Source organism: Lepisma saccharinum, chromosome 3, assembly GCF_977018435.1.
Source record: "Lepisma saccharinum chromosome 3, izLepSacc3.1, whole genome shotgun sequence".
Lineage (NCBI taxonomy): Eukaryota > Metazoa > Arthropoda > Insecta > Zygentoma > Lepismatidae > Lepisma > Lepisma saccharinum.
The window spans coordinates 117,763,225-117,787,593 of NC_139231.1; the positions used below are offsets into that span (position 1 = coordinate 117,763,225).

The following is a 24,369-nucleotide window of genomic DNA, read 5'->3' on the forward strand; positions in this document are numbered from 1 at the left end:
TAACGAACTTTTTTCTTTTCTTCTAATTTGCAATGAAGGATGTTAATTTCCAGGTAGGGTTGACTTATCGATTTGACTCCCCCACCCCTCCCAATGTTCATGACCACTGCTGGAAATACTGAAGCACAAACCAGCTATTATGAACTTCCAGGGTAACACAGAGAGGCTAAGCGAGATTGGACTTGGAGCTTCAGGTGGTTCCGATTCGCTCACCCCACGAAAAAAGTGCCACTGCCAGCATCTTTTATCAACGTATTTATCCAGCTCTGTTTCTGGTCTTCCGGGGGTCATATGAAACGAACGCATGCTACTGTCAACCTAATATGCCCCGATTGCAAACCGACATGAAGCTGACCACTTGCAATCCGCCCGTTCTCGGTCCTAACAACTGACAAAGACGTCAATCGCGTATCGGCTGCACGTGAGGCAATAACCGTGTTCATGGCTTTACGTAACCCTTCTTGAGCACAGGAGACCGCAGGATTTGCATGACAAGGAAATCGGCATGTAGGCACGACGCTTGTCCGTCACCACGCTCATACATCTATTGACGTACGCAGCTCTCCATTCTTGTTTTTGCCAAATGTAAACATTCTGTGTGAGCGTGACTTTTATTCTGGGTAATTTCAAGTGCATACTACGTCCATTGGTTTGCAAATGCACTGGGAACTAACGAAACTGCGTACCTCCGTAAGGGCAAAGGAAAGGTCGTGAGATTAGGGTTGGTTGGGACTTCAAGCGTTAAAACTAGGTTCAACAAGCACTATATTTCTTTTTTTCCCTTGCCTTTGTGACGTTCAGTACACTTGCGTGGCACTTTTATCAAACCTTTTAACCTATATTTAATTTTTTTGAACTTCGATGTGGCGGGACATTATTTTGAAGTGAGAGGAGAAAAGAAATAATGACTGGCCACTTTCGTTCTCGAGTTTGACCGGGTGGTTCTCATCTTGGTCAAGCTCTAGTAACAGTTCCTACTAAATCAGGACATCTGGTAGCCGAACCTATGGAAAAATTGTCCCCCTCGCCCATTGGGCAAGTACGCCCCTGATTTCTGATCATCTGTCCTCTTCCTCACGATTAACTCTTACGGCAGATAATCCTAGGTAAATAACTCCAATAGACTAAATTACGTTACAGCAGCCATAAGTATCGTAAAAGATATCTTGTGCACCATTCACACTTTCCAAAAGAACTTAGGCTGTGCAAGAAACTGAACACAAACAAGCCTTGCGTTTCAATGTACGCTAATGCACTCGATGTAGACCAGGAGCGAAGAAAATTCAGATAAGAAATTAAAAGCTCGAGGACAAAGAGATAATTTCTTGGGTTGGAATTGAATAACAGCGTAACGACAAAGAATGGATTCCGTGAATGTGTTTACATTACGTCACACAGATGACTAAACATATAAACGATGCTTAGTATGACTGGTATTGTAGGAATGAACAGTCTTTCGATTACGTAAACTCGTTACTAGGCACACTACAGGGTTTGTTTCCGAACATAAAATGCTAAGAAACTGGATTAGAACTTAATTGAAAAAATCCAATTTTGGCAAATGATTGTGCATTTATGAGCCCCACTCCCATATCATGTCACGCTTATTTTGTCACAATTTTGTATTGCATATACTCTATCTCCGATTTACATTAAACACTAACGCAAAAATTATACCTTTTATGGTTGTTTTTTTTCATTATTTGTAGATGTTTCCAGAGTAATTATCATGTCTCTTTGTCAGGAGCAAAGAATGTATTTGATTTTTTATTTTTGTTATTTTGCGTCGCAAGAAATTTTTAGCTAATCGCGACGATGACTGTTAGTGATGATTGAAATTGGCGAAACGACACTCATAAATAACAACCATGCCCTGGCCGGGATTCGAACACGTGAACTTAGGTGGTGAGATCGCCCTCTTAAATTTGGACGACAGAATATTGTAAATTGTACAACTTCGAACAGTATAATTAACGAAGAATTGTGCAATTTTTTTTGCACATAAACGAGTCCAGTCAATTTTTATTTATAACGTCGCCGCCTTGTAATCAAGGGGTTCCGGGTTCGATACCCGGTGGAGGCACATAGTATTTAGAATCCCACTTAAAAACTTTAGGTCCAGTCCCGATTAATCTATCTGCGCATAAAAGTGAACTTCAAACAAAAACTCAAAACTCAATTTTTATTTAGATTCATGAAGTTAAAGTTTGGTATTGCCAGTACGTATGCTGTGGTCTCTTATCTTTTATATCCAAATTACTCGTAAGAAATAATTGGAAAATAATGAAGATACATGATACATAAAACTTGCACTTGATTAAACCATGTTGTTACATCGTATTAATTTAAAGCCATATTATTACAAAAACATTGTTAAAGGAAATATGGACATGGACAGAGACCTATCCGTGTTGTTTTCTGAAATTCCTATAGACATCATGGAACGGATAATGACTTTATGGATATGCATGCACATAAATTGCAATTATCATTCAATTACTGACTAATAGAACTGCATATAATCTTGTCCTACACGTAATTCCTCACATTCATTTCCAGTTTTCTTTCTCGTTTAGATGAACGGTACCTCAGACACTAATGAAGAAGACAGATCAGACAATGAGTCGTTTTGTTTTTCCTCTCCTTTCATCAAGAACTGTGGTTCGCAGCGTTCGATTCAAGCTGAAATACAAGCATTGGTAAGTTTCATAAAGATAATTAAAAAGAAAGCAATGATACGATTTCATTAGGAGTCCAATCAGAGCAGTCTTCTTGAATGTGTTATAAGTATGATGAAATATGTACTAATTTTGTATACACATTTGAAATTTTGGTAGCTCAATTTGGTAAATTACCCCTACACCGCCGTATCACTGGCGACCACGAGAATGTAAAATTACTTCCTTCACTCGGATCTGTGAATATAATTGGAATTTCGTGTCTGCCATTAATTAACTGTGCTTTCGTCGTTGGTGTTGTAATCACTGGAATCCACGTTGGAAGCAAAATTATATTGTGATAGAAACAAGTGCAATTGTGGGAGTTACAAACAATATAATCCCTCTCTGAGAATGTAATTTATTCTGCCGTCACCCATGTTCTGTACTTCAGAAAGAAGAAGCTATACCTGTAATTGCAGTAAATGAGAGTGATGTGCTTCTCGAGTTTCTATGTTGTTTTTTTTTTTTTTTTGAGTTTCCGAGAGCAGTGACCGTTCCGAAAGTAAAATAAAGTTATTTTCCTCTCTTTCGCTCTTTCTCCTATTTTCTCTTTCGCTTTCTCCTTTTTTCTTTTCTCTTTCTCCTCTCTTTCTCTCTTTCGCTCTTTCTCTCTCTCGCTCTTTCTTCCTCTTTCTCTCTTTCGCTCTTTCTCCTTTTCTCTTTCTCTTTCTCCTTTTCTCTTTCTCTTTCTCCTTTTTTCTATTTCGCTCATTCTTCTTTTTTCTCTTTCTCCTTTTTCTCTTTCCCTCTTCCGCTCTTTCTCTCTCTCGCTCTTTCTTCCTCTCTTTCTATCTCTTTCACTCTTTCTACTTTTTTCTCACTTTTTCTCTTTCGTTCTTTTTCTCTTTCTCTCTTTCTCGCTCTTTATCTTTCTTTCTCGCTCTTTATCCCTCTTTCTCTCTTTCGCTCTTTCTCTCTTTCGCTCTTTCTCTCTCTCGCTCTTTCTCTCTCTCGCTCTTTCTCTCTCTCGCTCTTTCTCTCTCTCCTTTTTCTATTTCTCTCTTTCTCCTTTTTTCTCTTTCTCCTTTTTCTATTTCGCTCTTTCTTCTTTTTTTCTATTTCTCCTTTTTCCTCTCTTTCTCCTTTTTCCTTTTTATCCTATTTCCTGTCTTTCTCCTTTTTCTCTTTCTCTCTCTCTTCCGCTCTTTCTCTCTCTTGCTCTTTCTTCCTCTTTCTCTATCTCTTTCGCTCTTTCTCCTTTTTCCTCACTTTCTCTCTTTCGCTCTTTTTCTCTTTCTCTCTCTCGCTCTTTCTCTCTCTCTCACTCCTATTTCCTGTCTTTCTCCTTTTTCTCTTTCTCTCTCTCTTCCGCTCTTTCTCTCTCTTGCTCTTTCTTCCTCTTTCTCTATCTCTTTCGCTCTTTCTCCTTTTTCCTCACTTTCTCTCTTTCGCTCTTTTTCTTTCGCTCTTTTTCTCTTTCTCTCTCTCGCTCTTTCTCTCTCTCTCACTCTTTATCCCTCTCTCTCGCTCTTTATCCCTCTCTCTCGCTCTTTATCCCTCTCTCTCGCTCTTTATCCCTCTCTCGCTCAATCTTCATCTTTCTCGCTCATTCTTCCTCTTTCTCGCTCTCGCTCTTTTTCTCTCCTTTTTATCTTTCGCTATTTCTCCTTTTTCTCTTTCGCTATTTCTCCTTTTTCTCTTTCGCTATTTCTCCCTCTCTCTCTTTCAATCCTTCTCTTTTCCTTTCACTCTTTCTCTTTTCCTTTCACTCTTGCTCTTTTCCTTTCACTCTTTCTCTTTTCCTTTCACTCTTTCCCTTTTCCTTTCACTCTTTCCCTTTCACTCTCTCTCTTTCTCTTTTGTCTTTCTCTCTCTTGCGTTCTTTTTCCCTCTTTCGCTCTCTCCCTCCCTCTTGATATCTATTTCGCTCCTTCTCTCTTTTGCTCTCACTGTCTTTATCTCTATTTCGCTTCTTCTTCCTCATACTTTCTCTTTCGCTATTTCTCCATCATCTCCCTTTCTTTATTTCTCCCTCTTTCTCTCCCTTTGGCTGATTCTAGTTCGGTGTGTGTATATCGCTCTCTCTCCCTATCTATCGGTTCCCTTTTTTACTTTATTTGACCGTACGATTTTGGGGTACATAAAGGCTCGCTTGCTCCCTCCCTCCCCCTCTCTCTCTTGCTCAATACACCTCTCCCTCGATATCTCTTTCCCTCTCGCTCACTCTTTCGCTTTCATTGGGCAAAATGCAGTGGAATATATTTCAAAATATTTTAATCCTTTTTTGCAAATAATCTGTGGAAAGCAAACTCAACAAACTTCTAACGAACTGGAATCCCTGACCTTCTGATTTCAGGCTCATCGTGTTATCTGCATGGATTCTATGAACTCGGAGAATGGTTACCATACCAGAAACTTAAGTATAACCTTGATGTGCGTTTCTCTCTATCTGTCGGTCGCCTAGTATATCTTGCTTAGTAAATCAGGATAAACAAACTTCAACGAAAACAGTAATTGCAGCTTAATGATATTTTGCTTCAAAGAAAGAGTTGTATACCACCTAAGGGTTCTGGGTATAATAACTGTGGAAGATTGCCACCAATGGACGCGCAAGTTTAGTTTGAAATGTGCGATAGACAGTTACGTTATAAACTTACAGGTAACTTCGAGTTTAAGGTATCTAAATTTCAACCTCTTCTTCGCGAAATTGTAACATTGCAGGTTAACGAGGCTCTGCAAACTGGACCCACGGCCATGATAAGTAACTAGTGTTTGTGTAGTTGTATATTTTTTTCGTAGTTTTCTAGTGCGCTTTGATTATTATCTTAAGCAATTTAATTTAATTCCTCATACAGAACTAAGCATGAGCTCACAGGCTTTACTTCCACTCTTCTGGCAATCATTTTATTAACGCGAATGCACCAACGGTTGCAAATTGCATTTCGCTTTCGTTTTGCTGATTGGTCGTCAAAATGAACAACGGTAGTTTCACCGACCTGGGCATGGGTGTTCTTTGTGAGCGTTCATTCATCAGTTTCTTTATATCACCTCTTATCCTCATCTTTGCGATTAGCCAAAAGGGGCAGAAAAGCAACGTAAAATGACAAAAAATAAAACATACCAATTGACAAAGACATGCAACGTTGAACAAATAATAATAAAAAAGCACAACCATAAAAAAGTATAATTTTTACATTAGTGTTAAATATAAACCGAAGGTAGAGTGTGTGGCACACAAAATATGGCAAAATAAACGTGTCATTCTATGGGAGTAGTGATCATAAACGCACCCTTGTTTGCCAAAATTGAAATTGTTCAATGTAGTCCTAATTCAATTCCTTAGCATTTTTTTTCTGAAATACACCCAGTGTGTGTGTTAATGAGTTTACGTAATCTAAAGACAGTTCATTTCTACAATACCAATCATATTGTGCAGTGTTAATGTGTTTAGTCAGAAGAAGTAGAAAATATATTTGTGGATCTGATGATAGTAACTCCCCATTATGAAGTTATGTTAGGAAACTACGTAGAACATTCTTAATGGTTTCCACCTCAAATATCGGCAGGAATCGCCCAAGTATTTCAACGCATAATTTGTTCTTTTCACACCAACATACACAACGTGATACGTGTGTTGATTGAAATTCAAGCTGAAAATTTCTACCATCCACTAGGGATGCGGTGCGAGGTGAAGTGTTTCCTAGTCTGTCCGTCAAAAATCAAGAAAATATCACTTCGATCCTAGCTGATCCGAAATCCGGATCCTAAAATTTTTCTGATCCGGATCCGTTTGACCATCTCATATGAGCGCTTCTTTGGAAAGTAAGAATGTGTTTATAACATATTGTTACTTGATAATATACATATCTATATAATATACTTACATATAGCTATATACATATACCGGGTGGTCCAAAAGTCCCGAAACTGTCACATATCGTGAGAAATACACATCGAATCGGAAAAACGAAAAAATATGTGTTTAATAAGTGAATTATTTTCCTGTAGTTTACGGTTATTACAAGCATAAGAAAACAGTTTTTCTTTGTGACGTTTCAGGAGAACACACGCTCCTTTCATCAGACATTTATTTTCATTTTGACTAAAGATACAGTTATAACAATGGTTAGTATTTTTTTTAAACAAAAAGAATCGGTTATATAATGGATGTTGTCAATGTTACATTGTTGTAATATAGCAACTTAACTGTGAAAAAAGCAGCCTGTTTTATTTTTATTTCAGACTTTTTTTAAAAAAAATTATGAATCCCAAATATCATCAGGTAATTCAAATTCATTATTGTTTTCACAAAGTCTCTTGATGTTTTCTGTTACATTAAATTTTAAAGATGGTGGTTTACTCCATTTGTGAAAAGAAAACTCCATCATACTGGATCTATGTTACCATTTTCATTATTTAATTTATTCCAGTGCTCTTCTGCAATGAACGAAGCTTCCCAGACATTCAACTCTGTGTTTCCCGTTAATCTTTTTAAAACCCTTCTCTTTTTAATCAAATGCTTCTCTTCGATGATATGAGTTGACAAACCTGTTCTTGGGTTTAGATTTATAATGTCCAAATCGTGTTCGTGCCATCTTATTGCCATTTTCCTTGCTGTTTGTCCCACATAATCCTTTGAACATGAACAACTTATATTATATATTCCTGTGGTTTCCACATCTGGTAGAGAGTTTCTCATTTTGAGTTCATTAAATGTACATTCCAAACTTCTTGGTGATTTAAAAACAATTTTGAAATTAAAACTTCTAAAAAGTTTTGCAATTTTATGCGAGAATCCCTTGTGGAATGGAATGCACACAAATTTCTTTTCAACAGATTTTTTTAACTTTGTCTGTATTTCTCTTTTCCTTTAGTTTTCTTGCGACTTGTTTTTTGATTTGGTTTATTTTGTTAGTGTGAAAGCCATTTTCTTTTGCTATATTAAAAAGCCTTTCTTCTTCATTTTTGGTATCCTCATTATTAGAACATAGTCTTTGTTCTCTCAGGAAAAAATTTAAAAATATGTTATCCATTGTTATACGCGAATGTTCTTAAATGGCATGGATGTATTTTTCCCCCGCTAATTTTTTCCAATGGACTGATGTTTGAATTGTTGAGTCAGTTGTCTTAATTTGCAGATCAAGGAAAGAAATTACAATGTTATTCATGGGTTCGCAAGTGAATTTTATGCGATGATGTGATTCATTTAACAAATTAAGACACAAAAAAATCTGAAATAAAAATAAAACAGACTGCTTTTTTCACAGTTAAGTTGCTATATTACAACAATGTAACATTGACAACATCCATTATATAACTGATTCTTTTTGTTTAAAAAATTACTAACCATTGTTATAACTGTATCTTTAGTCAAAATGAAAATAAATGTCTGATGAAAGGAGCGTGTGTTCTCCTGAAACGTCACAAAGAAAAACTATTTTCTTATGCTTGTAATAACCGTAAACTACAGGAAAATAATTCTATAATACAAGCAATGCGTACATACAAGAAAAACTAATAAGTGAAAGAAAGCTATTCATTGATATCACACTTGATTCCGGGCCGGGTTCAACTGTGAAATTTTAAATGGGAACCTCCATTTTTTATTGTAGAATCGGAAAGAGGACTTCATTCCGAGTCCAACGAGCTATCAGCCATCTTCCTAGCTCAATTAGGAACTGAGATATGGTGATTTTAAATTTTCGCGAAAATAAATAAATAAATAAAATTAAAAGATCATAACCACCGCCCCCCCCCCCAAATTCAAAGGGACGCTCTGCCCCTAGTTGAGCTAGAGTGAAAGCGATTACAGATTCGGAATCTGCACGTCAAGACCTTTCAATAGACTATATGGCAGACCCCGTTTCCATATACTCTATTGAAAGGTCTTGACGTGCAGATTCCGAATCTGCAATTGCTTTCACTCTAGCTCAATTAGGGGCAGAGCGTCCCTATGAATTTTTTGTGGGTTTTATGAAATTTTCACTTTTTTCTTCTTTCTAAATCGCCATATCTCCGTTCCTAATTGAGCTAGGAGGATGGTTGATAGCTCGTTGGGCTCGGAATGAAGTCCTCTTTCCGATTCTACAATACAAAATGGAGATTTCCATTTAAAATTTCACAGTTGCCCGCCCCATCCCCAGGGGGCGAGGGTGGTGAATCAAGTGTGATATCATTGAATAGCTTTCTTTCACTTATTAAACACGTATTTTTTTCGTTTTTCCGATTCAGTGTGTATTTCTCACGATCTGTGACCGTTCCGGGACTTTTGGACCAGCCGCAGTGTGTGTGTGCGCGCGTGCTCGATTTGTAATTAATACACTTACAAGGGAGGTTATCTAAGTGTCCTCCTCCGATTTCCATGAAACTTGGCAGGTGTATAGAGGGGCCCAAAGGAAGAAATACGTGTTTTTTGGTTTTGGCTAAAAAACAGTTTTAGGGGGCAAACCCCGCCCTCAAATGTCAAGATGAGGAGAAATTGAAGTGGGGATCTGACACCGAAACCACGTAAATATGGCATAGCTAGATACAGGGGGCTAGGGCCCCTCTATACACCTGCCAAGTTTCATGGAAATCGGAGGGGAACACTTAGATAACCTCCCTTGTTAGTCTTACACTTTGTAATTATACTACGTATAATGCATATTTTATAATGTTTAATTTTAATTTTTTAAAACTGTAACTGTAGAACAATTGTATAATTTTTGTATAACATTTCTATCTTGTTAAATGGTTTCATCTTGGAATGGAATATCTCACATTTATGTGTGTTTCCATTTCCAATACATATTCGTTCCAATGGCATTTACAAAATCACCTCTGACATTTTATGTTAAACAAGTAAGATTATTTTTGTGCACGAGTGTGTTAGCCGATGCGTAGCAAAGTATTTTAGGAACAACACTTGAAAAAAATCTTGTAGGACTAACTAATGAAAAATTTCTTTGTAATCGAAGATCATAATATATTTTAAGTTGTGGTGTATTATAATGGATTGAGATACGAAACTCTCGGATCCGGATTTTTCGGATCCGGATCAGTTTGGTCATCCCTACCATCCACGTGAGAAGAAAGATTAAAAAATTTGGAGCCTATTTGTAGTACCTCTGGAAGTAGTATTTTGTCTGTGTTATCTCATTTGTGCACCCGATTCTACAGAGTCCCGTTAGATGCTTTGTTTTTGGTATATCGAGAAATTACACTGATTTGAATTTTATTGTGTTTCGAACGCTCCTAACGGCCCTGACACAAAGATAAACTGGGAAATGATGGATTAGATTGATAATTTTAAGCTCTGTTGAATGATAGTCTTAACAGGAGATAAAATAATTTTCTGTTCGCAGGGTGTTTTGGACGAATCTGCTCCTTCGCCGTTTTGCGGAAAGAAAAACTCTAGGGAAGGTGCTTCACGTGCTCTTTTCAACACAGATGTGTCTGCATTCTTAGAGCAAGTGGTGAGTGGCAGTGTCATGATTGTTATACAACCCTATTGCTAAATTTCTATGTAATTTTATGTAATTGTGAACACAATTTAGAGTGTTACTCTTCGTTGCAAACTCATGATTTGATTTTCTCCCCATACGTAGCCTGTATAAAGTTACTATGAACATTTTGTTTCGTTGGGTACTGTTTTATTAACTTCAGTTCAATAATGTTTCCGATATGCGTGGTGTAACGTGACAACCTCTCCTGAAATGAACATGCTCAAAAGTGACATATTTTGGGGTGTCATAATCAAAATATTGACAATTAAAAATTAAGCTTGCTTTGGAAATAATTGAGTAATGCCTTGGAGTAACATTACAAAGTTGCATAGGACGGAACTCCTGAAAACGAGATGGTAGCATAGGCTCTCTGGGATTCTTGAAAGTCTTATTCACTTTATTATGGAACTTTATTACTCATTCCATTAACTCCATTCTTTTCTAACTGGTATTGTTGCTATTGTTGAATTCGTATATTCAGTGGCGGCGTATAGGTGCGGCAGTTGCCCCCCTTTTTGTCTCCGCACAATGGCACCTTAATGCTAAGCCTTGTCTACCAAGAAAAAGTCAATTCTCCATTGACTCCCTCCCCCCTTTAGTTTTCTCCCCCAATCGCCGCTACTGCGTATACTACGCCATTCCATGACCTTACTTTCCTGCAAGTTCTTTATTGTTTCTGCTTTCCTTATTTTTACTTTTCTCCCTTGTTTACCACACGTGTAACTCGGTGTTTTGAAATAACATGGATATGATAATTTTAAAGTATATCTTTATGTAGTCGGTAACGCGTCTGACTACCATGCTCAAGGTCCCGGGTTCGATCCCCGGCCGGTTCAAATCCGGGAACTTTTCTAACGATGGAAGCGGCCCCGGCGCCCACCCAGCGTCGAATAACAATGGGTACCTGGGGGAAACCCTGGGGGGTAAAGGCGGTCAGGGGCGTGATGCTGATCACATCACCCCCACTCACGACCGGATCATGAAAGTGTGGGGCGTTACCCCCACACCCCCTATACGCCTTCATGGCGTGGTGCTATGCACAGGGGAGCACTTTACCTTTTTTTTTTATCTTTATGTAGTTGAATGATTTAGATATGATAAATCATTTCTTAGACCGGCAAAAAGGTAAATTTTGTTCTCTAATATGAGTAGAATATATGATTATTGCAGCTTCCAATCGATGTTGCAGAAAACTTGAAAGTAGCAAATCGTGAGATGGAAATATGACTTACAGTAGGAAGTATTGCCTCTGAAACTCAAGAATTGTCTTTCTGGAGATTCTGAATCGCACTGCACACTATTTACAATTTTAACGATACAATATGTGATTCAAACTGACCCGTTATTACATATAAACAGAGTCAAATTGAAAAATAATCTTGTGCACGAAAATAAATATTAAATTTTGACACATTTTTCTTACTAAATTCTGTTATTTCCTTCTAAAGAGCGATAATATTGTCTTTTATAATTTCTGCAGGTAAGAGATTTAACATATTGGCAATAATATAAAATTGCTCTTGAAATAGTAATAGATCATAATTTTCTTGAGCTCCACTGTAAATCAATAAACTATTCGCGATGCTGCAAAACTTTGAGAAAAATTAAGAGATGATTTTTGTTCTATATCTAGGTTCATGAGAAAGCAGATCTACGACAGAAGCATATTCGGAAACTGCATTCCCTGGCCACCCTTCAGAAAAACGAGGCTAATCGAGAGGGGGAGACACCACATAATGAACATAAAACTTGTGAAATTCAACTTACGGAGAAGGAACTTACATTTGTGATCAATCTACTGGAAGGAGTGGAAGGTACAGAAACTTTTACTTTTTGATATATATATATATATATATATATATATATATATATATATATATATATATATATATATATTAATCAGCATTATTAATGTTTCGGAGAGACTTGTGCTGTATTTTTGTTCCTTCTAATTCAAATTATACATATATCTCTCTAATCACTACTATTAACTTCATATTATTCAACGTAATACTCGCAGACCTCCGTGGCGGAGTGGTGAGCACAGAGCGCTACGACGCCAAGGGTTCCGGGTTCGAATCACGGGCTGGGCATTGGTGTTCTTTGTGAGTGTCACTTCATCAATTTCATCATATCTTCACTCGTCGTGATTTGCCAAAAGTGACATAAAAGCAATGCTAAATTAAAAAAAAAAAATCAACGTAATATTCTTACTAAAATATCACATGAGATGCCAAAAATCCCATTTTAATTATTTTGTCTCTTTTTTGTTTTCTTGTTTTAAATTTTGATTTTCTTATTACCAATGAATACCTCATTTCTTTTATCTCCGTATAATCTATTAGCAGTACGTTGAAACTTCACAGAATCCACCATTTAGTGTCTACGGAAATTTTCCTTCTGAACTATTTGCTGCCTGTGTTCCGTAACATCGTGTTGTTGCGTCACTAGCCTCACAAAGATTGAAACAGTTGCATTATCGTAAATAACGTGGAGGAAGACTGAGTGTCACACATCGATAGGCCGCTTAGTATTTATATATTTATTACTTACAGGCCTCCTCGATGGAGTACTGGTAACATCGTCGCCTTGTAATCGAGGAGACCCGGGTTCGATATCCGGTGGAGACACATAGTGTGATTCGGATCCCATTTAAACTGTAGGTCCAGTCCATATTAGCCCATCTGTGCATAAAAGTGGGCTTAAAACCCAAACATTTATTACTTACAATAAATTTGTTAGTGTTTTCGGTTCTAGTCTACTTGCCTAATTGACTTTATTTGAAGCATAAAATATTCAGAACTAGATTAATGGTTAATATACCTATATTAAAGAGCTTAATAATCACTCAAATAAGTGGCTATTTTTTCTTCCTTTTAGATGGCGATGAACGGTTGAGAGACTTACTGAAAAAGACTACCTCATTTAACATTCAAGACATGGAGGATAACCTTAAGTCTGAGAGTGAAGCCAGTCTCGACGGGGCGAAAGATTTACCCTCTGAGCATGCTAAAGTGAAGGAACTGGAACAAGAAGTTGAAGAGCAAAGGTTGAAGATTGAAGACTTACAGACGCAGGTAATTTTGATTAGTTTCTACTAAATTTTGCGATCTCATGAGCATTACTGTGGAACTTGCACAGTAAAATATATGATGATATAAGATGATAATTTACTCCACCATACATATTTTTGTTTAAACGATAATGCATTTACAGCGCGAAAAATCAAGTGTTTTTGTTTTTTCGTAAACAGGCAATTTTCAGAAACTTTAAATGTACTAAATAGAAAAATGCAATGATAGTCAATAAGACAGTTACTAACATGGTATCCTCAGGATTTTTTGTTGCAATGCATTTTTTTTTCGCGAAATAGTGCTTGATCTAAAACAGGAAACTAGAGTTATCGTGTTCCTGTCACGACTTAGTGCTATTCCCAGATCCGTAGCCAGAATGTTATTTCAGGGGGGTACTCATCCCTTATCAACAGCCACAATCTAAAGGCGAAAACGTTGGTGTAGAAACCCTGGAAATGAATTTCACAATATATTGAAACTTATTATACACGATGTTCAATTCTGCCAAGCAAGTAAAATTAATTACCACTGCACACTATTCAAATTTGATATTTATAGGATTTCGGGGGGAGGCTTCAGCCTCCCCCCCCCCACCGAGCCCTTCCCTGGCTACGTTCCTGGCTATTTATACTTCTAATTTTCAGTTCCTTATAATAATGAACGCAAATTATTATTATAAATGAATTCATATGTGTAAAATTTATAATTTTAAGCCGTCATTCTTTTTCCATTGGTTCCGTGACCTCTTATTCCCCGTGCGAATTCATATGGTTACTTAATATTAACAAAAATATAATGAGTTTAATTTGAAGCTGCCTATTATGGTCGGCAAATATATTGTTTTTTTAATGGAATATACTACGAAATAAAAATAATATACTCTTGGATATACTTTCTCACTCTGTTCATGAAGTAGATTCAAGTACAAGTCGATGATAGCTGAAACATGTTTCATCACCTGGAAATTTGCCGGTAGGAATATGCTGGGTAAACTGATATATATATATTGATGAGGGAAATCTCGCAACAATATATAAATAATATTATTGCTGTGTGTTCAAATTTGTATTAGTATTTTTGTTATGTTACGTCGCTTTTCTACTTCTTTCGGCTAATCGCGGCGATGAGGATGAGTGATGATTAGTGAAGCAACATTAACAAAGAACTCCCATGCCGGGATTAGAACCCGAGAACTTCGATGGCGAGCTCTTAAGTCGACTATTTGACGTCCTCGGGCATCGAGCCCCCCCACCACACACACATATATACACACACATAAGCCCCGTCTAGTTGGCTGCACTTTTTGACACTCGGTGCAGGGCAGGTGTATCCAGTGTCAGGGTGGTGCAAGAGCGGTGCAAGGAAATGACGTTCAGCCAACTAGACGGAAAGCGTCTTAAAGTTCAGAAGTTTCAACAAATGCCTGTCTGCTGCTTTAAACGGTCATTTGATTAGTTAGAACGCACCACGTGACCATACACCAAACATACACCGGTCCGGAAGGTGGTGCAGACACCAAATACACTACTTCACTCCAAATCAACGAACTAGACGACTCGGTGTTGCACTGTGCAACCAACTAGACTCTTCGGTGCAGAGAGAGTCAAAGGGAGTCAAAAAGTGCAGCCAACTAGACAGGGCTATATATATATACACACACACAGTGCTTTTCTAAAGTCCCCGAACTCTGACTTTAAAAATTCATTGTTGAGCAACAAAGCAATTTTTTTAGAAACTGTTGCTTGCGATTGTTTTGTTGTTGGAACATACAAATCAACACTAGACGACAATGAACAACGATGCATGAGCAATAGGCAGCAAGAATGAAAGCCAGATGTCCAGTTGAAAACGCGCACGAATTCAGTTCACCATGAGTCTTACACGGGAGCAGAGGGTTGCTGGTTTGGAAGCTTACTTTCCAGTTAAATCATACGAACGCTGTATAGAGATCTATCATAGGATATATTCCAACGCTCCTTCACCTGGAAAATCAACAGTGAATGATTTAATAAAAAGGTTTCGCGAAACAGGAAACGTTGCAGATAAGCCAAGGGGCGGACGACCATCAATTTTCGCAGAAGACTTTCTTGTGGATGTTGGTGAAAAATTGCAGAACTCCCCTAGGAAGTCTCTGAGGCGGCTTTCACAAGAGGTAGGAAAATCTTTGTCATCTTGTCACAGGGCTGCAAAACGTCTGAAGTTCCGAGCATGCAAGGTGCGAGTAGTTCAATCCCGTTGGATTTCGAGAAACGCAGAAATTATTGTCAGTGGTTCAACGGATTTAAGCGGAACAATGTGGTCAACAAACAGATCAAAACATTTTTCAGTGATGAGGCCTGGTTCCATTTGTGTGGAAACGTGAATAGTCAGAATACTCGGATATGGGCTACAGAAAATCCTCATGCATCCACAAGAAAGTCTTTTGTGAAAATTGATGGTCGTCCGCTGACGATGAATTCGTGCGCCTTTCCAACTGGACATCTTGCTTTCATTCTTGCTGCCTACTGCGCATGCATCGTTGTTCATTGTTGTCTAGTGTTGATTTGTATGTTCCAACAACACAAACAAACGATCACAAGCAACAGTTTCTAAAAAAATTGCATTGTTGCTCAACAATGAATTTTTAAAGTCAGAGTTGGGGACTTTAGAAACGCACTGTATATGCGCGCACAAATGTATACAACGTCTTCGTCTCGTGATCAAGGTGCTCCGGTTCGATACGCGGTGGAAGCACATAATGTTTGCTTTCTATCCCGCTTTAAAATGTAGGCCCAGTCTTCATTAGCCTATTTCTGCATAAAGTGGATCTAAAACATTGACTCAATCAATCAATCATTAAAACTTTAATCTGTATGTATAGTTATGTTAATGGTTTTCACGTGCGCTAATTACACATTCGTAGAGTGCCACTATTCTATTGTTTATCATGAATTCCATCACCGCTACAGAATATAATGAATATTTTGAATCTAAAGCCGGTTTTGACATTTATGCCCTCGCGTTTGCGATGCAAAGTGCACATAATTCATAACAAACTGGCGGGACTGTTTGTGCAAATTCTTTACTTGGAGTCGAGCACAGTGCGCTGGCGCATTCTCTTGCCAAACTTGGCGCTCTGGTCGATAAACCATTCACGACGCTTGTGAAAATTTCCTGCTTTTAAATTAAATATAGCCAGGTTCTGTTGTAAGGGGAATCGCAGGAGGGAAACGAAGCAGAAAATGGATTTAATGTCCCCGAGATCCGAGTTTCAGTTCAGAATAGTTCTTCGTCCCTCTGGCTTTCTTAGAGTCTTCGACAATAGTGAAATATATCATTGTTGGTAAGGTCAGGAAATTCTAGTTTGGCATTGACGTAATCATTAACAAGATTTCAGATTTTTTTCTTGCCGGGGAGTGCAAAAATGTATGGCACAGAATACCCGTCTTCTTGTGAGAATACTTGGACAGACTTCCCTCATGTGTGTGTGTAGTAATGAAGGAGAGGAGTGAGGATGGGACTTTTTCTGTCTCCATCTTCAGGGTATTGTATTTTCTTGCTGTGTCATCATATGTCGGGAGTCCCTGAACACCAAATGTATTTGGGGAAGGAAGAAAACCCACGTGGGGAAGGACATGCCAACTTCCAGATAGATCCAATCGGTCTAATAGTTTGGGGAATCTCCTGGACGGGACAAGGGGTGGACCAGAATGTTAAATAGTTATCATTTCTTCTCTGTGAATTCGCAAACTAGGAACACAATCAGCCGATATTGATGGATAAACTGATATGGAAGTTACTGTGTGTAACAAGAGAAGGATTCTATCAGCTTCCCCATGAGATACACCATGTGAAGATGCATATGTGTAAGTCTTAAGCATCCTCCTCCATCCTGTGTGTAGATGAAACTAACAAAGATGTATTGCATGGTTTACTACGTAGATGTGGAAGTAAGACTCACAGATTCAAGATCTTAACTCTTAAGTAGCGATGGTACGATTAGCCCCATGCTCAAAGATCTTGTTACTGAAAATTGTTATTTCCCGATTAGTCTCACGGGTGTCCGAGGAAAGGTGACTTTGCCCTTCCGTTAGAAAATTGATGTCCTAAAGCCTAAAACTCTGTTTCACAAATATGATTTCATTTCAATTAATTATTATAAGGGACTGATAAATGTAAGGCTGGTACAAATCGCTTTTTTCTCTTTCTTGTAATTTCAGCTGGAAAACAACGAAAAGGAATATGAAACCAGTAAACAAGCCAACATGACATTAGGAGGACTCTTAAGGAATACCACCAATTGCATTTCATTCTTTACTCGGCAGCTAAGGTAAGTTACAAACTTCGTACAATTTGTTATTAATATTTCATAGCGGCTCCGGCGCCCACCCAGCGTCGTATAAAGTGGATACCTGGAGGAAACTCTGTGGGGTAAAGGCGGCCAGGGACGTGGTGCTGATCACATCGACCCCACCTTTGGCCGTGATCAAGAAAATGTGGGATCCTAACTCCGCACGCCCTATATGCCTTCATGGCGTGGTGCAAAGCACAGAGCAGTACTTCACTTTATTTTACTTTTACCTTGCAATGAGAGGTTTCAGTTTCAATTCTGCCCTCGTACTTTAGACCCAGTTCCGATTAACCTATTTGTGTATGAAGTGGATTTGTGGAAAACATTAGAGGCTTAGAATGTGGGTGAAAGCAATTAATTCGATAGCATTTTATAAGTATTAGGTTCAATTTTATTATCGGTATCAGCCGCTGTGAAATACGAATATCCAATGCTTTATTTAAAGTAACACATTTATTAATAGTGAAATATGAGTTGGTTTTACTGGCGAAGAATGACGGAAGTTCTATGTGCTAACAAGGTGAGTTTTGGAAATTTTTCCAAGTTTTCGAGAACTAAAGCCGCCTTTATCTCGGACGGATAAAAGACTTTCCAGCACGTTCATTTTAATAACAAATTCAAATTTATTCTTAGGCAATCCCAAATGAAGGATGTGATAAGGAAGAAAGGCATATAGAAAGCACAATAAACACGAAGACCAATCTGCTAGATGGTGAAATATTAAGATTTACAATATAAAGTTACCATCTTGACATATTTTTCAAAAGAGTTTTGTTAATTTGTCTCAACGTGGGCATTGAATCTGTGTAGAAAAGTAGGATGACTGATGAATGACTAGTGTAAGTAAAATTAATGATATGTAAAACTTCTTGCTAATTTTATTTGTATTCAATTGAGTATTTTCATGGGCAAGACAAATTATCTTAATTCCCATCACTGTTTTCTCGGTAAGCCCTCAAATTAATTACACCGTTTTTTATCCACATTTCATTACTGTTCAAGGTGCTTTCTGCTAAGCTCCATATTGTTATTGAATGTATGTAACAATATTTTGCATGCCTTAACGTGACTGATAAAGCGACGTCAAAAGTTTTGAAGCGTCGCAAGAAAAGAAATACAGTGGATTTTACCGTAATTTCCTTTTTTTACTATTTCGAAGATAAGCATGATAAAAATTCTTGAGATATCAGTTTTCCGTTTGGAGTTACTTGCAAAATTTTGTACTCCTCTACGGTTTCAAAGTTCGATGAGTTTTTAAACAAATAAACAATATTTCCGTGTGACTTTTGCGAAAAAGTTACTTTGTTCAGGTGATTCACTGTCACCATTCAAGGAAGGATGTTCATAGGCATCCTAATACAATTTTATATTATTTTCTATAACAACAAAGTACATGACCAGTTTCGTCCGTGGCAATTTTCTTGATTTCAGGTTGGTTCACTAGAACCGTGTATATTATGATTTCTTCTGTTGGTAATTTTCTTTAAAATTGGTTGCCACAGTTGATGGGCATGTCCTTGGTGTTGTGTTCCCTTTTGTCAACGAACTTTTCTTCGCACCTTTAGAATGGTGCTCGTACCCATTGTGTTGACGCACTCGACTTAATTACCAATAATATTATATTTACTGTAATATGCACAAATAAGGCGTGCGAGAAAAGTAAATGACATGACGACGTGTTCATATTACGTAACATTATAACAAACAAAGTTGATGAAATGTCAGGAATGTTACAGGAAATACATATTGACTTAAATCTTTATGGATTACCTGACGCTGATGTCCCAGACTGAATACCGCAACCGCCATCAATTATTACGAAGAGAGATGTAAACCGGCGGTGAAACATCATTTCCATCCTCTCCAGCTTATTTTACTAACCCAATATCCAGATATGAGGGTACCCGACGTGCTAAATTCAGGAACTTGACGTCACTAAACCAAAATATCGCACCAGTTGCTATGGAAACAATCTCGTGTGAAATTGCTCTGTATCCAGCGCGATGTTTCCTGTATATTTGTAAAGGACAAGTAATGGGATCAAGATTCAGGTATAAATCTATGGTGCTATTTCTATTGCCTTCGCCTGTTATCAAGTATGGTTTTAAATTGTAAAATGCTTGAATAAACGTCTGTAATTGTGACATTTCAAATTTTTAATTGAATGTTCTTTATCCGACATGTATTCCCTTTGATCTACAAGCGTGGGCGAGTGCAGGGAGGTAAAGACGAGTCATTTGACGCTCTGGAATATGGGAAAATTGCATACTTTTGATTATTGTCGTCTTTATTCTTCTACCATCTCTTCTACGATTTCGCCTATGTTTTAGAACACACTGCATTTCTTCGTCCTTTCTCGCAGTGCTGATCGTTATTTTTTTTTGACTGCCTTCATCTTTCGTTTCCGTCTGTTTTCCCATGTTCATACCACCCATCGCTCTTGAGTTTATTTCTCTTCCCTGTCTCGCCGGCTCCCGTGACAGTGTGGTTAGCACATCGCGCTAAGCTGCCAGGATTCCCGGGTTCCAATCTCGGCCTGGGCATTGATGTTTATTAGTGTCCATTTATCAATTTCATCATGTCATCACTCATCCCCATCTTCGCAAATTAGCCAAAGGTGGCACAAAAGGGGAAGTAAAATAAAACAAATCAAATCACAAATCTATTCTATTTCTCCCGTTTCTCTCTCGCAATTCTTTCTTGCACCTCTTTCTTTCTCTCTCTCCTCTTTCTTTTCTGTCTCTTTCTCTTTCATCTATCTCTTTTTCATCTTTCCCTTTCCTTATCTTTACTGTTTCCTCTTTCTCCATCTTTTCTCTTTCTCCCTCTTTTCTCTTTCTCCCTCTTTTATTTCTCTCTATTCTTTCTTTTCTCCTTCTTTCTTTCTCTCTTCTTTCTCTCTCTCTTCTTTCTCTCTTCTTTCTCTCTCCTTTCTTCTCTCTTCTTTCTTTCTCTCTTCTTTCTTTCTTTCATTTCTCTCGTTTCTTTTGTTTCTCGAACTGCGCGGCTTGGTGACCGACCACGTTAAGTGGTAGACTTTCGATCTCATCACCAAAGTTCCAGGGTTCGAGTCACGACCTGGACATGGATGTTCTCCGCGAGTGTCCCTTCAAATTCATATCATCACTCGTACCCATTTTCGCGATTAGCCAAAAATGGTAGGAAAGCGAAGTAAAATAAACCGAATCAACCAATCAATAGATGGGAAATAAACGCTATCAGTTAAGGATAATATTCTCAACAAATTTTCATAAACCTTCAGATGTACTGTGACAGTTACACAACACTTCCATAATTTTGGGCAAGTTCAACGAAATCCTCACCATCCTCCCCAATTTCCTTCATGTCGAAATCTACATTGTCTTCCAATCTTAATCTTGACTTTCCTACAAGTCTCTTACCATCAGCTTTTCCAAGAAGGATCTTCTAATTTCTTCTCTGCTGTTTAACACGTATCACATGACAAATCTTTTAAGGTACTATTCAATTAATTTTTCTAATAATATTGAGTCACGAATGCAGATTATGCATTCATAATTATGCAACTTCCTTCACTTACCTTTTTCTGAATCACTCCTAGACTTTAATATTTTCGTAAAGGTAAAGTTCTCCCCTGTTCATCGCACCGTATCCGAAGTGATGAACGCCATGGTCTGGCAATCTTTATCCCTAGTTGCCCTTTAAGAGGCTGAATTAGCCGTAGAGCAGCTTAAGCAGACACATTAATGGGATAAGAACCCATTTGATATCGCCCACGTTGAGAAACGTAGCTGGGTCTCACGCGTGGCAGACGTCATATCGATTTTTTTGTGTCTCTATCTATTGCCATGTCATTCATCATTTTTTGAGTTTTTAACGTTTTTAATTACAACCAGCTCAAACATCCGAGCCTATCCCGGGATGCGAGCTGCACACATTCTTTAATTACACTCTCTCCCGGGAATCTCTGGAGTGACGAAGCAAAAGCAAATCTCTGCGTAAGTAGTGACACGCCAGGGCTCGACTAATGACCATGTGAGAGGCAACGGGGTTGCGAAAAACGCCACTGCAGCTTGATTGATTGATTGACGGCGTTTTATGTCCACTTTATGCACCGTAAGGCTAATCGGGACTGGACCTACAGTTTAAAGTGGAATCCGAAACACTATGTGCCCCCATCCTGGAATCGAACCCGCGACCCCTTGATTACAAGGCGACAACGCTACTACTGCGCTATCGGTGAGGCCCTCGACTGCAGCTAAAAGCCTTTGTAGCAGCTTGTACTGCTTCGCTCCGCCCACTAGCTCTTTCCCCTTCTTGCGCGGCCTTGCTCCAAAGATTCCCGGGATAGAGTATAGCAAAGTATCGATAATTAGAAATTCGATTACTATAACACAGGAATGGGTCGATATGAATTTTTTGCAGAAACTAATATAGAGACACAAATGCTCCATGAAGGCTCTGAGTATAGTGATGACCACTACACCTTACAACTTACTAAACGTGGCTAATTTTCGTAAATACCCTTTCAAAAACTTATACTCTCCCTCCCCTTCCTTCCAAAATTCTTCGTTACGCTTTGGGATTGCAGTTTGAGTTGGTCTCCGTGGTAAGACAGGATCCCGGGTTCGAATCCCTGCCTGGACATGGGTGTTCCTTGTGAGTGTCCGTTCATCATATCATCACTCATCCTCATCGTCGCGATTAGCCAAAAGTGTAAGAAAAGCGGACGATAAATAACAAAAAAATCAAATCCAAAGAAATTTTCAAAAAGGGTTCATGGACTCCTCTTAAAAGGTTCGTCCACCTTTTCAGCAAATTAAAAGCGAGGGTGGTTTGTGAATCTAAAATTGGTTCGAATAACAAGTCTCTCAATGCTCATAAAAGTGCTCCTCCGGGGGTAAGTTGGTTGTTATGAGCCGACGCGACCAGGTGGAGTCGGCCGGCGAACCGCCCACTCACCTCTCAGTCGCTCGTTGTCATGGGCCTGCCTGCCTGCTCCGTGCTCGGAGCCTGCTCCCTCCATCGGCATTGATTCAAAGTCCGGATCGGCTCCGATCTCCAGTGTTCTACGCAACGACTCTGGCGTGTGATGTGTGCGAGCGGGTGACTGTGTCGAAAACGGTGGACGTTCCCACGGGGTGTGGCTTGTTTTCGGATGATGTCGACCGGACAACGTCGTCACGAGAGCACCAGTGCTTTCTGCTCCGGATTGTGATACGCAGCCGATATGTGTCCATGTAAGACGGCCACAGCATGGGTAATTGCCTCTCCAGTTGCACGAAAAGGTATGGAAGTGACGTTTCTGAATCACCGTGTTAATATACAGGGTGATCCGCGAATAGTGGACGTTGAAATTGACACGTGACGAAAACTGGTTCGAAACATACAGGGCTAGACGTGCGTACTTGTCGAGTTACAGCCGTGAGACGATGTCATCACTAAAAGAAAAGTGTCTGGACCTCGTCGGTTAGCTCGACGTCGTGGGTTCGAATCCCGGGGTAGTGGCGGGCGTTCATTATAGTATATTTTTTGGTTCGAGCCCATTTCAGCTAATCATCATTTATCATCATCGTCGCTATTAACGCAAAGACTGCGACTTCCATGGCGGAAGTGGTGGGCGTAACGCACTGCGAGGATCTTGGTCTAGGGATGATTTCATCGTGTTTGACCCATCATTCATTGTTTCTGTTCATCATTCATCCGTATCGTTTCAGTTAATCCAAGAAGTAGAAAAGTGGCATAAAAACAGCAAAGAAAATATATTAACTTAATGAAAGTAGTGGAAAATACTTTTTATTCATTGTATTTTGTGTACAAGTTACAAAATGCGGACCTCTACGACAGTGTAGTGGTTAACGTTGTAGTTCTTTACCGAACAGGTCTCAACTTCGATACCGGGTGGGGGCACATTGCATGTGCCTGAATATAAACTTTGACTTGGACAAAACAATTGACGTTGAATCCGAGAAAGTAAACAAAGAATTAATTAACGATGTTACAAAGTCATGCAGACACCGGGAAAGATTAGTGTCCCCGAATTGTCATTATTATACTCGTTCACTCTATGAGAGGTTCGCGAATTGTAACAAAACAGTTACGTAAACAGAGGCATAGTTTTGAACCTTGGGTAAAGCATGTTTCATTAATTCATCATTCAACCCCATTGTAGTGATTTAGCGCAGAGAAGCAAAATAGAATAACCAAATAGGTATTCGAATACAGAGTTGCTTCAGTACAAAATAATCGCGTCTAAATACACAGAATGTAGAACGAACATCCACGGTAGTAGTGGTGGATAGTTTGTGTGCGTGTATCTTTGTTCCCCCCTCTACAAGGACAAACTATTGAAATGAAAGAAAAGAAATATGAAATGTTATATTGATATTGTTTCAAACTACACTAAATCCCATCGAAATACCCGGCACACATTTTTAAACGCTCTGTTTTACACTCTTAAGCACCCGCACACCCTCACTTTCAAATTTTCTAGTACATTTCCCCTCCAACAAAACGTGCTACGATATCAGATGTGTGCAAAGTATTAACAACACTTTCCGTTTCAGAGTTAGGTTCCGAGCAAATCAACTGAAATAATTATGCGATTCTCGCTGCGAAATTTGTTCGGTCACATCTCACATTTCGCCCACACCTGTTCCCGTCGAAATTTTCTGACGTGAATGAAATGTGCTCGTTGCCATAGCAACGATCCAACCTAATGATCTTGCGGATGGCAACGTTGGCAAACAAAATGCTCTGGCACTCCGAAGTGTTCTGCATCTAATTGCGAAGCTGTTGCAATCAGAACTTGAATTGAAACATAGGAATTAATGGGTTCGAAC

General features: G+C 38.7%; 1 protein-coding gene across 5 annotated transcripts in view; it reads left to right on the forward strand.

Annotated features, from left to right (window-relative positions):
* Positions 1-24,369, forward strand: part of LOC145985353 (inositol 1,4,5-triphosphate receptor associated 2-like) — a 283,782-nt gene that overhangs the window by 45,833 nt on the left and 213,580 nt on the right. For all 5 annotated transcript variants that reach the window (XM_083119265.1, XM_083119264.1, XM_083119263.1 and 2 more), the window contains 5 exons: positions 2,577-2,699; positions 10,004-10,114; positions 11,778-11,958; positions 13,025-13,221; positions 17,418-17,527. In XM_083119265.1, the coding sequence (XP_082975391.1) occupies positions 2,577-2,699; positions 10,004-10,114; positions 11,778-11,958; positions 13,025-13,221; positions 17,418-17,527 (722 nt within the window). The remainder of the gene's footprint in view (positions 1-2,576; positions 2,700-10,003; positions 10,115-11,777; positions 11,959-13,024; positions 13,222-17,417; positions 17,528-24,369) is intronic.